Genomic DNA, 16,440 nt, shown 5'->3' with positions numbered 1-16,440 from the left:
GTTGACTTTATTACATCCTTAACATGTGTTGACTTTCTTACTTCCTTTATTTGTTTAATACAAGGAAATATGTCTCAATTCAGTTTACATGAATATGAAGGAATATATGAGTAAGATAATTTGAATTACTACTAATATCGACTAAGTTTGCCCAAGAAATTCATGTTTTCTTGACATGATTTGCCAGTCACATAAGCGGTTTGATATATCTTGCTGTGGTCCATTTTTTAGGGCCTCTCGTAAAGGACAACATTTACAGGTTTTTTTACCTCGATTTGCGAGACTGCCTTCAAGCATATCATGTGATGATAATCAAAATCATAAAAATAAAATGAATACACTGGATTGTTGTAACTACCAGTAATGCATGTGTAATGTTGTATATGCATTATTTATATAATACAAGTTTTTATGTGCATATAATAATACAGTACCATCTAGAAACAAGCACTGGCCATTCAATATCCTACGGAGTGATCTCCCTTAAAGAGTAGAGACGATCTACAAAATCATAGCTAGATGTCAGTTATATATAGTTGAAATCACACTATTTTTGTGTAGGTGTTGTCTGACTATATATATATGTATTTAAATTGGAGCTACTATTTTGTAGATGTTCTCTTTTATTCAAGGGAGATAACTCTGTAGAAGATTGAAAGGACACCAGTACTTGTATCAAGAGGGTACCGAGGCAAAAAACACATCACTTCAGACATAATTCTACATTACTATTTAAATATTGCATTAAGATTCCCTTATTTCAGATGTCAAGCCCATACAGTCCTGAGTCTGGTCACAGCAACTCCAGTATGGGTTCTCCGTCCCCAGCCCCTAATAGCCAGGCCCCGATCTCACAGGTAAAATAATAATCTTATAACGGTAATTTTCTGCTGCTGCGAACCTACAACATACATTATTTATAACTCTTTTGACTCTAGGACATGAAATTGCACTGGAAATTAATGGTGGGGCTTGCTTTAATTTTGTAAATGCTTGAATTGTGTTTGCATGATAGAGGAAATTGAGGTTTATCTTATAAAGATCATTAGCTTCCCCAGTCATCCAATATCCATTGGAATAGCGGGGCAAATGTTTGACTTGCTTGTGGAGTATTTACTGTCAATAGAGAGCCCAGAAGTTGCAAAACACTTCTTGTTCTGTTGTTGGGATACGTGTGTGCTACTATTTGAGCGAAGTATGTGTATTCTGTGTATGTGTTACAATGACATGTACGATAGCACTTGATTCATTCAATTATCAGCAAGTTTTCAAGTATAAGCTTTAAGTTGAGTTTTGCTAACAATATCAAAACTCAACTTCAACTTTTAAGTGGTAAAGCTTAATGTACAAGTTCACTTACACATAGTGTTCAGGGCTTTTTCTATAGTACCCACGGGTCCGACTATCGGACCCATTCCCAAAGCAAAATATAAGATATTTTTCCCAATCCAAAAAAAAAATCCCAATCCCAAAAAAAAAATATATATTTTTTTTTTTTAGAAATTATTTTTTTCTGTACTGGTTCATTTTCAAAATCCTAATAAATTATGTCGTGTGAATTTTTTTTTGGTAATTGAACTCAGAAATCATTGATTTTCATCACATTCAGAGATCGGAAATATGAAATATTATCTGTCATGATTTATTGCAATAGATATTTACACCCCAAGGATTGATATTTCAGCCATTGCGGGTCTTTTAAAGGGTAAAAAACTAATATTAAATCATAACCTATTTCGCAGGAGACTAGACAGCTTTTTTCTTTTAACTGTAGAATTTCCCAATTTTGGCATTTTCACGACGCAAAATTTGCCAAAATGTCTAGGGTCTTTTTCCCAAAATGGGCAGAAAAAGCCCTGGTGTTTTATAGTAGTAAGTGTTGTTTAGAAACTTAAATATCTTGGTTCTTATTGGGCTTTCATAATCTTGCTAGTTTCAACTTAGAAATACATGTTTGTAAATGCATTCTGTAACAATAATAGGGTAAAGGGTTGTCTAGTCGTATAGGTGTCCACCTCTAACTCAAGAGGTTGTGGATGCGATCCCTAGAGGGTAACAGTAGTCTACCGGTATAGGCGTCCACCTCTTACTCAAGGGGTTGTGGATGTGATCCCTAGAGGGTAACAGTAGTCTACCGGTATAGGCGTCCACCTCTCACTCAAGAGGTTGTAGATTTGATCCCTAGAGGGTAACATAGTCTACCGGTATAGGCGTCCACCTCTCACTCAAGGGGTTGTGGATGCGATCCCTAGAGGGTAACAGTACTCTACCGGTATAGGCGTCCACCTCTTACTCAAGGGGTTGTGGATGCGATCCCTAGAGGGTTACAGTAGTCTACCGGTATAGGCGTCCACCTCTCACTCAAGGGGTTGTGGATGCGATCCCTAGAGGGTAACAGTAGTCTACCGGTATAGGCGTCCACCTCTTACTCAAGGGGTTGTGGATGCGATCCCTAGAGGGTAACAGTAGTCTACCGGTATAGGCGTCCACCTCTCACTCAAGGGGTTGTGGATGCGATCCCTAGAGGGTTACAGTAGTCTACCGGTATAGGCGTCCACCTCTCACTCAAGGGGTTGTGGATGTGATCCCTAGAGGGTAACAGTAGTCTACCGGTATAGGCGTCCACGTCTAACTCAAGGGGTTGTGGATGCGATCCCTAGAGGGTAACAGTAGGCTACCGGTATAGGCGTCCACCTCTTACTCAAGGGGTTGTGGATGCGATCCCTAGAGGGTAACAGTAGTCTACTGGTATAGGCGTCCACCTCTAACTCAAGGGGTTGTGGATGCGATCCCTAGAGGGTAACAGTAGTCTACCGGTATAGGCGTCCACCTCTCACTCAAGGGGTTGTGGATGCGATCCCTAGAGGGTAACAGTAGTCTACTGGTATAGGCGTCCACCTCTCACTCAAGGGGTTGTGGATGCGATCCCTAGAGGGTAACAGTAGTCTACCGGTATAGGCGTCCATCTCTCACTCAAGGGGTTGTGGATGCGATCCCTAGAGGGTAACAGTAGTCTACTGGTATAGGCGTCCACCTCTCACTCAAGGGGTTGTGGATGCGATCCCTAGAGGGTAACAGTAGTCTACCGGTATAGGCGTCCACCTCTTACTCAAGGGGTTGTGGATGCGATCCCTAGAGGGTAACAGTAGTCTACTGGTATAGGCGTCCACCTCTAACTCAAGGGGTTGTGGATGCGATCCCTAGAGGGTAACAGTAGGCTACCGGTATAGGCGTCCACCTCTTACTCAAGGGGTAGTGGATGCGATCCCTAGAGGGTAACAGTAGTCTACCGGTATAGGCGTCCACCTCTCACTCAAGGGGTTGTGGATGCGATCCCTAGAGGGTAACAGTAGTCTACTGGTATAGGCGTCCACCTCTCACTCAAGAGGTTGTGGATGCGATCCCTGGAGGGTAACAGTAGTCTACCGGTATAGGCGTCCACCTCTAACTCAAGGGGTTGTGGATGTGATCCCTGGAGGGTAACAGTAGTCTACTGGTATAGGCGTCCACCTCTCACTCAAGGGGTTGTGGATGCGATCCCTAGAGGGTAACAGTAGTCTACCGGTATAGGCGTCCACCTCTTACTCAAGGGGTTGTGGATGCGATCCCTAGAGGGTAACAGTAGTCTACTGGTATAGGCGTCCACCTCTTACTCAAGGGGTTGTGGATGTGATCCCTAGAGGGTAACAGTAGTCTACCGGTATAGGCGTCCACCTATAACTCAAGGGGTTGTGGATGTGATCCCTAGAGGGTAACAGTAGTCTACCGGTATAGGCGTCCACCTCTCACTCAAGAGGTTGTGGATGCGATCCCTAGAGGGTAACAGTAGTCTACCGGTATAGGCGTCCACCTCTAACTCAAGGGGTTGTGGATGCGATCCCTAGAGGGTAACAGTAGTCTACCGGTATAGGCGTCCACCTCTTACTCAAGGGGTTGTGGATGCGATCCCTAGAGGGTAACAGTAGTCTACCGGTATAGGCGTCCACCTCTAACTCAAGGGGTTGTGGATGCGATCCCTAGAGGGTAACAGTAGTCTACCGGTATAGGCGTCCACCTCTAACTCAAGGGGTTGTGGATGCGATCCCTAGAGGGTAACAGTAGTCTACTGGTATAGGCGTCCACCTCTTACTCAAGGGGTTGTGGATGCGATCCCTAGAGGGTAACAGTAGTCTACCGGTATAGGCGTCCACCTCTCACTCAAGGGGTTGTGGATGCGATCCCTAGAGGGTAACAGTAGTCTACCGGTATAGGCGTCCACCTCTCACTCAAGGGGTTGTGGATGCGATCCCTAGAGGGTAACAGTAGTCTACCGGTATAGGCGTCCACCTCTAACTCAAGGGGTAGTGGATGCGATCCCTAGAGGGTAACAGTAGGCTACTGGTATAGGCGTCCACCTCTTACTCAAGGGGTTGTGGATGTGATCCCTAGAGGGTAACAGTAGTCTACCGGTATAGGCGTCCACCTCTTACTCAAGGGGTTGTGGATGTGATCCCTAGAGGGTAACAGTAGTCTACCGGTATAGGCGTCCACCTCTCACTCAAGGGGTTGTGGATGCGATCCCTAGAGGGTAACAGTAGTCTACCGGTATAGGCGTCCACCTCTTACTCAAGGGGTTGTGGATGCGATCCCTAGAGGGTAACAGTAGTCTACCGGTATAGGCGTCCACCTCTCACTCAAGGGGTTGTGGATGCGATCCCTAGAGGGTAACAGTAGTCTACCGGTATAGGCGTCCACCTCTTACTCAAGGGGTTGTGGATGCGATCCCTAGAGGGTAACAGTAGTCTACCGGTATAGGCGTCCACGTCTAACTCAAGGGGTTGTGGATGCGATCCCTAGAGGGTAACAGTAGTCTACCGGTATAGGCGTCCACGTCTAACTCAAGGGGTTGTGGATGCGATCCCTAGAGGGTAACAGTAGTCTACCGGTATAGGCGTCCACCTCTCACTCAAGGGGTTGTGGATGTGATCCCTAGAGGGTAACAGTAGTCTACCTGTATAGGCGTCCACCTCTCACTCAAGGGGTTGTGGATGTGATCCCTAGAGGGTAACAGTAGTCTACCGGTATAGGCGTCCACCTCACACTCAAGGGGTTGTGGATGCGATCCCTAGAGGGTTACAGTAGTCTACCGGTATAGGCGTCTACCTCTCACTCAAGAGGTTGTGGATGCGATCCCTAGAGGGTAACAGTAGTCTACTGGTATAGGCGTCCACCTCTAACTCAAGGGGTTGTGGATGCGATCCCTAGAGGGTAACAGTAGTCTACCGGTATAGGCGTCCACCTCTAACTCAAGGGGTTGTGGATGCGATCCCTAGAGGGTAACAGTTGTCTACTGGTATAGGCGTCCACCTCTAACTCAAGGGGGTGTGGATGCGATCCCTAGAGGGTAACAGTAGTCTACTGGTATAGGCGTCCACCTCTAACTCAAGGGGGTGTGGATGCGATCCCTAGAGGGTAACAGTAGTCTACTGGTATAGGCGTCCACCTCTCACTCAAGGGGTTGTGGATGCGATCCCTAGAGGGTAACAGTAGTCTACCGGTATAGGCGTCCACCTCTCACTCAAGGGGTTGTGGATGCGATCCCTAGAGGGTAACAGTAGTCTACCGGTATAGGCGTCCACCTCTCACTCAAGGGGTTGTGGATGCGATCCCTAGAGGGTAACAGTAGTCTACCTGTATAGGCGTCCACCTCTCACTCAAGGGGTTGTGGATGCGATCCCTAGAGGGTAACAGTAGTCTACTGGTATAGGCGTCCACCTCTAACTCAAGGGGTTGTGGATGCGATCCCTAGAGGGTTACAGTAGTCTACCGGTATAGGCGTCCACCTCTTACTCAAGGGGTTGTGGATGCGATCCCTAGAGGGTAACAGTAGTCTACCGGTATAGGCGTCCACCTCTAACTCAAGGGGTTGTGGATGCGATCCCTAGAGGGTAACAGTAGTCTACCGGTATAGGCGTCCACCTCTTACTCAAGGGGTTGTGGATGCGATCCCTAGAGGGTAACAGTAGTCTACCGGTATAGGCGTCCACCTCTCACTCAAGGGGTTGTGGATGCGATCCCTAGAGGGTAACAGTAGTCTACTGGTATAGGCGTCCACCTCTTACTCAAGGGGGTGTGGATGCGATCCCTAGAGGGTAACAGTAGTCTACCGGTATAGGCGTCCACCTCTTACTCAAGGGGTAGTGGATGCGATCCCTAGAGGGTAACAGTAGTCTACCGGTATAGGCGTCCACGTCTAACTCAAGGGGTTGTGGATGCGATCCCTAGAGGGTAACAGTAGTCTACCGGTATAGGCGTCCACCTCTCACTCAAGGGGTTGTGGATGCGATCCCTAGAGGGTAACAGTAGGCTACCGGTATAGGCGTCCACCTCTAACTCAAGGGGTTGTGGATGCGATCCCTAGAGGGTAACAGTAGTCTACCGGTATAGGCGTCCACGTCTCACTCAAGGGGTAGTGGATGCGATCCCTAGAGGGTAACAGTAGTCTACCGGTATAGGCGTCCACGTCTCACTCAAGGGGTAGTGGATGCGATCCCTAGAGGGTAACAGTAGTCTACCGGTATAGGCGTCCACGTCTCACTCAAGGGGTAGTGGATGCGATCCCTAGAGGGTAACAGTAGTCTACCGGTATAGGCGTCCACCTCTAACTCAAGGGGTAGTGGATGCGATCCCTAGAGGGTAACAGTAGTCTACCGGTATAGGCGTCCACCTCTCACTCAAGGGGTAGTGGATGCGATCCCTAGAGGGTAACAGTAGTCTACCGGTATAGGCGTCCACGTCTCACTCAAGGGGTTGTGGATATGATCCCTTGAGGGTAACAGTAGTCTACTGGTATAGGCGTCCACCTCTTACTCAAGGGGTTGTGGATGCGATCCCTAGAGGGTAACAGTAGTCTACCGGTATAGGCGTCCACCTCTAACTCAAGGGGTTGTGGATGCGATCCCTAGAGGGTAACAGTAGTCTACCGGTATAGGCGTCCACCTCTAACTCAAGGGGTTGTGGATGCGATCCCTAGAGGGTAACAGTAGTCTACCGGTATAGGCGTCCACCTCTAACTCAAGGGGTTGTGGATGCGATCCCTAGAGGGTAACAGTAGTCTACCGGTATAGGCGTCCACGTCTCACTCAAGGGGTTGTGGATGCGATCCCTAGAGGGTAACAGTAGTCTACCGGTATAGGCGTCCACCTCTAACTCAAGGGGTAGTGGATGCGATCCCTAGAGGGTAACAGTAGTCTACTGGTATAGGCGTCCACCTCTTACTCAAGGGGTTGTGGATGCGATCCCTAGAGGGTAACAGTAGTCTACCGGTATAGGCGTCCACCTCTAACTCAAGGGGTTGTGGATGCGATCCCTAGAGGGTAACAGTAGTCTACTGGTATAGGCGTCCACCTCTTACTCAAGGGGTTGTGGATGCGATCCCTAGAGGGTAACAGTAGTCTACCGGTATAGGCGTCCACCTCTAACTCAAGGGGTTGTGGATGCGATCCCTAGAGGGTAACAGTAGTCTACCGGTATAGGCGTCCACCTCTTACTCAAGGGGTTGTGGATGCGATCCCTAGAGGGTAACAGTAGTCTACTGGTATAGGCGTCCACCTCTTACTCAAGGGGTTGTGGATGCGATCCCTACCAGGGTAAGGAGTGGTCTAGTGGTATAGGTCTCCACCTCTCACTCAAAAGGTTGTGGATTTGATTCCCACGGGGGTGAAAGTAGCCTAGTGGTTAAGGTGACCACTCCTCACTTGATGGATTCGATCCCCATGATACCATGGGAACTTAATCATAGCTTCTCAAAAGTGGAAATCCATACTCGTTTCTACTCAGACAAAAGATCCAAAAGTGATTCATATCTGATAAAAGAAATTAATATACACTAACTAGATGTGTAACAACACCAAACCATGGATTATGTATTACTCTGAAAGAAATAGTATTGTAAAGCCTTTAGCGGAATATGACTGACAGCAAATCTTGTGGAATTTCTAGATAAAGACAGTATATTCGTTATAAACCACAACAGTGGTGTAGGTGTTTTTATTCTCTTTATTGAACTTTTTTATTCGAATATTCGAATACCGATTTTGACATTCGAATACCAAACGTTTGATCGAATATTCGAATATTCAAATATTCGTTTGCATCCCTAATTTTGATTGATTAAATTGAAGGTTGTCCTAGAAATTAACCTTGCCGCTTGGTTGACTATAGTTCTTATTATAGGAAAAACAGGCCTTGTAAGTCATATCCTGCCTAGAGGGTTTACAACACAATGCCTTCCAGTGCTACATGATGTCCATATTGGCATTTCTAGACATCCTCTTAATCAATTATTTACGGCAGGGTGGTTTCAGATATTGGATATTTCCAAGGCCGGGATATGAGCAATCTATATTGGGACAGGCAATGGGTGTTCCATTTTCTTGTTAGGTGTTGATAGAATTTTCATTACATCTGAAGTTCCCATACATTTGTAATTGTTTTTAAGAGGTATCGATAATCGTGTTTAGAATGGAAAAAACCCTGTAGGGCTGTCTCTTTTTTTCATTCATATTACTATAATTTATCATCGTATTTAAAGTAGCTGTCTCACGTATTGGCACCAAAAAAAGTTTTTTCTGTAACAAATCTCAGGACAATTATCTAATAGAATGTGTTACGCTTTGATGTCATAATTGTAAAAAAAGTACCAAAATGTAAAAAAAAAATGTGTCGAAGACCAGGTTCGAACCCTTGTCGCCAAAATTGAAGTCCAGCGTTGTACTGACTGACCTACGAAGGCTTACTCTAATCGGGTGACATAATTAAGCTATACACCTACCTGGGTAATATCACGTGATAACACTGACTAACCAATCACGTATAAGGAATGAATTCTACCTGGTAGACATACCGTACCCAGTAATCTTTTTTAATGGAAAAATACAAAATAACTGCTAAACTTAAATAAATTGTAAACTATGTGGTACTTCAGTTAGTAAGTTTCAATGCATTGTACACATCGATGCCAAGTTTATCTTAGTTTTCGACAATTTTCTTTTTTTTCGCTATTTTATCATACGTGAGACAGCCCCTTTAAAGGGGCACGATAATGTTGATGCCCATCTTTTTTTTTATTTTAATGCATTATTATGCTTAACTCATTTGACATTAAATGTCTGGGCAGTTTTTTCATTGGGAAATTTGTGGCCACATAGCTATTATTATTAAAATCGTTTTTATAAAGACTAATATTTTTGATCTGTACACAAATCATACGCTTTTCTTTTGTTTTGTTAACTAAAGTCAAACTTGTTATAAATCATAATGCATTATGATTTATAACAAGTTTGACTTTAGTGATCAAAAAAAGGAAAGCGTATGATTCCTGTACAGATAAAAAATATTTTGTGCCCTTCAGTGATATCTTGATTATAACATACTTGACTACGAGTGTATGAACTGCTTCAAGCAGGAATGGGTCAAATATTTAATAGACTTAACCAAACAGATAAGGGTGTTAATAGATTTGTTTATAAAAACTTCTGGATCAAGGATGGCATATGTGGGTCATTTTCTTGTATACCTTTATGTATTAAGCAAATGGCAAGGTTGCGTTCTTTTGACACTCTGATCAGTGAATTTTTTTGGTGCAATTTACTGCCTTCTAAAGGCTGTTTCCCCTTGTGACAAACTTTTCTCCATTTTCCTCAAATAGATTTGTTTATAAAAACTTCTGGATCAAGGATGGCATATGTGGGTCATTTTCTTGTATACCTTTATGTATTAAGCAAATGGCAAGGTTGCGTTCTTTTGACACTCTGATCAGTGAATTTTTTTGGTGCAATTTACTGCCTTCTAAAGGCTGTTTCCCCTTGTGACAAACTTTTCTCCATTTTCCTCAAAATTTCATATATTTTTTCCCAATTTGATAAATGCAGATTACGTTAACAAATGAAATTCCAATGAATTTCTTAAAATATAAACAAAAATTACTCTTTTTCACAGCATATTTTCTCTTTTCACAGCATAATGTATGCCAAAAAAGTTAAAACATGTATATTTGCCATTATATTAGCTATTTTGGCCTGGTTTTGTATTTTTCCCAAAGTTGACTTCTTTTTTCAATTTGCAAGGCACAGGCGGTGAAAATAATTCCAAAAATAATCACTGCTGACAAACAACCTATTTTTTTTTACATTGCTCACTTTTTTTTCTTAGGCCTAAATACATGTATGAAATTAAAATGTATTTGTATGTAATATAACTGCATGTTAACAATATTATTTCATGTTTTTTCAGGCACCAAGCCAAACCCTGGGCCAAATATCACAAGGTTCGTTTATCGAAAACAATTCTCACTTAGAAACGGACCTTGGCGCTTCGTTTAGAAGTCTCTATAAAATGCTGGACACGCCAGCAGGTAAGGTCACACACAACTAATTCTGTGTTTCCATCCTCATTCCAACATTAATATCTTGGATGCATTTGGTAAAATGTTTTGGGGGACGTGTTACATTCCTGTGAAGAAAGTTGGAGTGTGCAATAATTTTTTTTGTAATTTTAATATTAGATGTAATAAAAAATAATAATTATTTTTTACCCTGCTAAATAATATTTCTGAAGTATAATTATTTCCTTATTATGTTACTGAATACAAAATGACATGTACAATGTGTTTATGATTAGGTTAGTGATTTTAATGGTAGGATACAGATTTCAATTTGTGTCAGCTCAAAACTAAATGTATGCACAGCGGTAAATGGAAAAACACTTCATTTGGATTTCATTTTAGACCCAAAACTACCCAAAACTATCCAAAAATAGAAATTGGTAATTAGCTGGAGGTTGAAAGAGGGGGGTGGGGGGGCAGAATGTGGTATAATGTTTCACCTTATGCATCCTGAACTAAATCATTAATTTTAAATTATCAGTCATCTTTTGGTTTCATTTTCAAACCTGCTGGAAATTGATTGAATTTCCCATCATTCATTCATCATTTTCATCATCATTAATGCAATATTTATCATTTTTAATCAGACTGGTGACCCATAATTGTAAAGAAAAATATTAATCTGAGTGTGGAACATGGAATGTTTGTAATGACCTTACTATATTAGATTTATAGACTGTTTTTGCATGAAGTACTGCATGTTTGTATGATTTCCTTTCCCCAAAATTTAATATCATAATTATAGTTTCATTATTCCAGTTACAGTAAATTGTAGCTGGAATCCATAATTACAATTTCTGTTAAGGTAATCCATAATTAAAGTACTCAGCAAACTATTATTACAGTCGTCTATTACTGTAATCCATGATTGCAAAAGGTCTGTAACCGTTATCCATAATTACAGTGGTCGGTTACAGTTATTCATTATTACAGTGGTCCATTTCAGTTATCCATAATTACAGTGGTCCATAAGAGTTATCCATTATTACAGTGGTCCATTACAGTTATCCACAATATAGTGGTCCCTTACTATAATCCTTCATTACAGTGGTCCGTTTCAGTAATCCATAATAACAGTGGTCCATTACAGTTATCCATAGTTAAAGTGGTCCATTACAGTTATCCATAGTTACAGTGGTCCATTATAGTTATCCATGATATAGCGGTCCCTTACAGTTATCCATTATTACAGTGGTCCGTTACAGTTATTGGTCAATTACAGTTATCCATTATTACAGTGGCCCATTACAGTTATCCATTAATACAGTGGTCCATTACAGCTCTCCATTATTACAGTGGTCCGTTACAGTTATCCATAATACAGTGGCCCATTACAGTTATCCATTATTACAGTGGCCCATTTCAGTTAACCATTATTACAGTGGCCCATTACAGTTATCTATTATAACAGAGGTCTATTACTGTTATCCATTATTACAGGGGTCCATTACAGTTATCCATTATTACAGTGGCCCATTACAGTTATCCATTATTACAGAGGCCCTTTTCAGTTATCTTATCCATTATTACAGTGGCCCATTACAGTTATCCATTATTACAGTGGCACATTACAGTTATCCATTATTACAGTGGCCCATTACATTTATCCATTATTACAGTGGCCCATTACAGTTATCCATTATTACAGTGGCACATTACAGTTATCCATTATTACAGTGGCCCATTACAGTTATCCATTATTACAGAGGCCCTTTTCAGTTATCTTATCCATTATTACAGTGGCCCATTACATTTATCCATTATTACAGTGGCCCATTACAGTTATCCATTATTAAAGAGGCCCTTTTCAGTTATCTTATCCATTATTGCAGTGGCCCATTACAGTTATCCATTATGACAGTGGCCCATTACAGTTATCTATTATTACAGAGGCCCTTTTCAGTTATCTTATCCATTATAACAGTGGCCCATTACAGTTTTCCATTATTACAGTGGCCCATTACAGTTATCTATTATTACAGAGGTCCATTACGGTTATCCATTATTACAGTGGTCCATTACATTTATCCATTATTACAGTGGCCCATTACAGTTATCCATTATTACAGTGGCCTGTTTCAGTTATCTTATCCATTATTACAGTGGCCCATTACAGTTATCCATTATTACAGTGGCCCATTACAGTTATCTATTATTACAGTGGCCCATTACAGTTATCCATTATTACAGTGGCCCATTACAGTTATCCATTATTACAGTGGCCCATTACAGTTATCCATTATTACAGTGGCCCATTACAGTTATCTATTATTACAGTGGCCCATTACAGTTATCCATTATTACAGTGGCCCATTTCATTTATCCATTATTACAGTGGCACATTACAGTAATCCATTATTACAGTGGTCCATTACAGTAATAAATAATTACAGTGGCCCATTATAGTTATCCATTATAACAGTGGTCCATTACAGTTATCCATTATTACAGTGGTCCATTATAGTGAATTTGTAATTAAAAAATGTACCATAACAGTAATACATTATTTCAGTGGTCAGTTACAGAAATCTATGATTACAATGTACCATAATGGTTATCCATAATTACATTGTACTCCCATGGAAATCTATATAATATTACCCCATATGATAATCCAGGATTACTTCTACAGTAATCCATAATTACCCTTATCATTATGAGTTTGATTACAACATAAGTTATCATATATGTTTTTCAGCATGTTTAATTCTTTTCATCCAATTTTGAATACATGTGGAATTAAATATTTAATTAAAGATATTTTGTGTATCAAAGTAACAATTGTTATTGAAAAATCATTTCATATCATCATTTTCATTATATACAATCTAAATTATGACACTTTACACTGAGAGACTAAATAATGCAATATTTGAATTTTTTTATTTATTTTACAATGTTCAAACCAGTTAATTTTGCGTGAATCATTCAGTCAATACCAAGGTACTGAGCCCCATTTTAATAAAGATTGTAGGGCTTAAGATCGTAACTTTCTAGGCGTTGCTCTGTTTTTGGGTGAAATAATAAAAATATTGTAAGGACATTTATCGGCTAAATTCTGCCCGAAACTTGATGGCTGAACTTGAGCACTCTCTACACAGGGTCAGGTTTACGACTAAGATATTTTATTTAAACACCGAGCCCTGACTTCTATATTTTCTAAGTATTGTGTTTTTCAAGTCTCTCAGTGTAGTAACATCAAATAAAATAAGGAATGTTTTTGAGAAATTATCTTTTAATTTTCAGTTATATTGCAGTATTTTTCCCTATGTTTTACTATAAATTTAAATACAAATATTTGCATACACATTTTACCACAGAAATGATTGAACTGCAAGTGATTTGATAAATATTGCTTGCTCTTACTTGCATAGAAGGGTGTTTACTTTTTGGATTGGTTTTAATAGTCTAAATTGCTTTCAGTATTAATGGGTATTTCATCATCAATTATACATGAAGTTGAATGACAATTTTATGTATTTGGATTTGTAAAATGGTTGTGTATTTAAGGCCGTATAAATTACAGAATGAGCAGATAAAATATAAAAGTAATTCAATTTTGAGGGGATAATAATTTAAACTGTATCTTGTAAATGGTTATTTTGATGTATTATTTCTTGTATAAATGTTCTGATGATATTTATTCTTTGTTTGTTATAAGATTGGAAAATTGGAAATTTGTTGTAAAATGATGTAGAATATACTTTCAAAGACAGTTGATATATTTGACATAAATAAATGGCCTTGAAATACTGTGTTTTGGGGGTCATTAACTATAATTTCATTTCAGAAATAACTTTTTTAAGTAATGAGTTAATGCCTATTGGTAAAGTAAAACCAATCCTCTCCTTTCACTAAAAAGATCCACATATTTTGAGTACAAGAAATACTTTATAATTTTTGAAACATTTTGCAACAATTTCCGATGTAGTGGAACAACGACAACCTTACATGGGTTAGTTAAAGCAATTTGTTTGCACAGCCACCTTGATTGCATACATGCCATATTTCTGAGAGGCTTCCCGGGGGACTTTGGTCTGAATTCCAGGGGATTTTGATATTACACCATGGGATTTTTACGCGGCGAAATTTTGAGCAATATCTGCATTTATAATATAAGAATAAATACAGAAATACACTCTAATTACAATATTTTTTGGACTTAGTCATCATGGTCCTTCATGGAATTTCACACTCATAATATTATGGATGCATTCCAGTGTCAATCTTAAGCAATTTAAAAAAAAAATATCCAGGGGATATGGATCCCCTGGCGAGGTCCAGGGGATGGGTTGAAATTCCGGGGGATTTTTCCCCCCACTGGGGAGTATGGCATGTATGCGATTGGTAAGGTCAACATTGTTTCACTGCAAGCCATGTTGGTCGCAGGGTTTGCAGGCTCGTGGTCCAGTCAGGGCGTTTCTAAAAATAAAAGAGAAACACCCATAAAATGGAGCTGTATGTTATATTTTAGGAAGCTCCGTACCTCAACATCAGAATGGTTTAAATCTAGGTGAGAGACTCCCTCTGATCACTAACATGTCATGTTCGTGTAACTTCTTAAAACTTTCTGCTGTGTACGACATGTACTGTACGACAAAATTCTACATTTATGTTATACATCAGGTGCTGTATTCATAGTATCAGTTATTCATTAGTGAAAAATTTTGACTTAGTGAAAATTGCCAATTTTTTAAAAATAATTATTTAAAATCCCTCTTCTTTTCAACAAATTTATTAACATGCATTTATCATGAAGACCATTTTCATGCTTACTCTCATAATTTTGGTCAAGTTTTTTTTTTAAAATTCAGCTTTGAATATTTGCAGTTTTGGACTTTGTTGAAAGTTTTCACTAAAATGCTAAATGTATCCAGCCCCCTACCAGAAAGACAGATGAACCATTAATTGCGATAAAAAGTCTTCATTTTATTTGTACTGTTCTTGCGTGTGTTTTTCCTTAAAAGCTTAAATTTTACTAATGCTTGTACTGGCCTATAGTGCATGCCTGTCTTTTTAAAGATTGGAACGAAAAATATGTAAGATTTTAAAAAAAGTTTTTTGCACAGAATGGATATAATTAAGGAGTTTTGATGAAAGTTTGTGAAATAATTTTTGGATTTTTGACATCATCTTCCTAAAGCACCCTGGTTTTGTTAGATAGAAGATTATTTAGCTTCACCCATATTATACCTTGCTTACTATAACTTTAAATATATTAAATAGTTTTTATTGTAATGTAATTTCAACAAGATATGAGAATGTCTTTTGCATTCAAAATATGCTGCATTTTAATAATGCATGTGCTCTCATATTTTACAAGACTGACTATGCAAAAAAATGACGTCCCAAATGTAAATGTTATAATGGGTAATTCCAGTGAAATTTGATCTTGTGCCATATTATGTATAGATATTTTGCTGAGTGTTATGAAATGAATTATGAAACTACTGTTTGCCAATAATCTTAGCAAAATGTCCTCGTCAATCAGTTAAACAAAAGAATGATTGCAACGCAATTTTGCAAATTTGTACTGCTTCAATGGCGGCTTTGGGCAGTCTGTTAAACTATAGAATTTCATTTGTTGCCTTACAGTTCTTGCGAGGGTAATTTAAAGCTACAATTTAATTGACTGGTGAAAGCAATTCAAACTGTACAGGTATAGATGCATTGTGGGGTATTATGTAATAAGCCTCGCCTCTTCAGTATTTAGAATCCATGTATTGTGAAAAAAAATAGCCAAATTGCTGATGGTGGCAGTGTGTGTTTCTTTGATGTTAGGTTTGATTGACAGGCCATAGATGTTGCAATTGGTGGTTTTGTGCAAAGCAAAAGCCAAGATCAGTCAGTGCTTTAAAATCTTGAAATACTATGTTTATTTGCAAACAGTGGTATAAAATTGTGATTGTACAAAATGCAAAATGCAATATCTCTTGATTTTTTTTTTTAAATTGCTTGCATGTATGTTTGCTGTGTATTGTCTTGTAGTGTCAGGTATATAGTAAGTTTAATTACTT

At 39.7% G+C, this 16,440-nt stretch overlaps 1 protein-coding gene across 4 annotated transcripts in view; it reads left to right on the top strand.

The window, feature by feature from the left end:
• LOC128202743 (forkhead box protein J2-like) overlaps positions 1-16,440 on the top strand; it is a 28,694-nt gene that overhangs the window by 1,801 nt on the left and 10,453 nt on the right. The window contains exons 4-6 of one of the 4 annotated variants that reach the window (XM_052903844.1): positions 765-857; positions 10,273-10,306; positions 14,898-14,936. In XM_052903844.1, coding sequence (XP_052759804.1) covers positions 765-857; positions 10,273-10,306; positions 14,898-14,936 — 166 coding nt within the window. Of the gene's footprint in view, positions 1-764; positions 858-10,272; positions 10,394-14,897; positions 14,937-16,440 lie in introns of all 4 variants that reach the window. The other 3 variants (XM_052903842.1, XM_052903845.1, XM_052903843.1) reach the window with 3 other exon arrangements.

This window comes from Mya arenaria, chromosome 9 (assembly GCF_026914265.1).
Source record: "Mya arenaria isolate MELC-2E11 chromosome 9, ASM2691426v1".
Lineage (NCBI taxonomy): Eukaryota > Metazoa > Mollusca > Bivalvia > Myida > Myidae > Mya > Mya arenaria.
The sequence above is the reverse complement of the archived record's forward strand: the minus strand, read 5'-3'. Positions and strand labels throughout refer to the sequence as shown.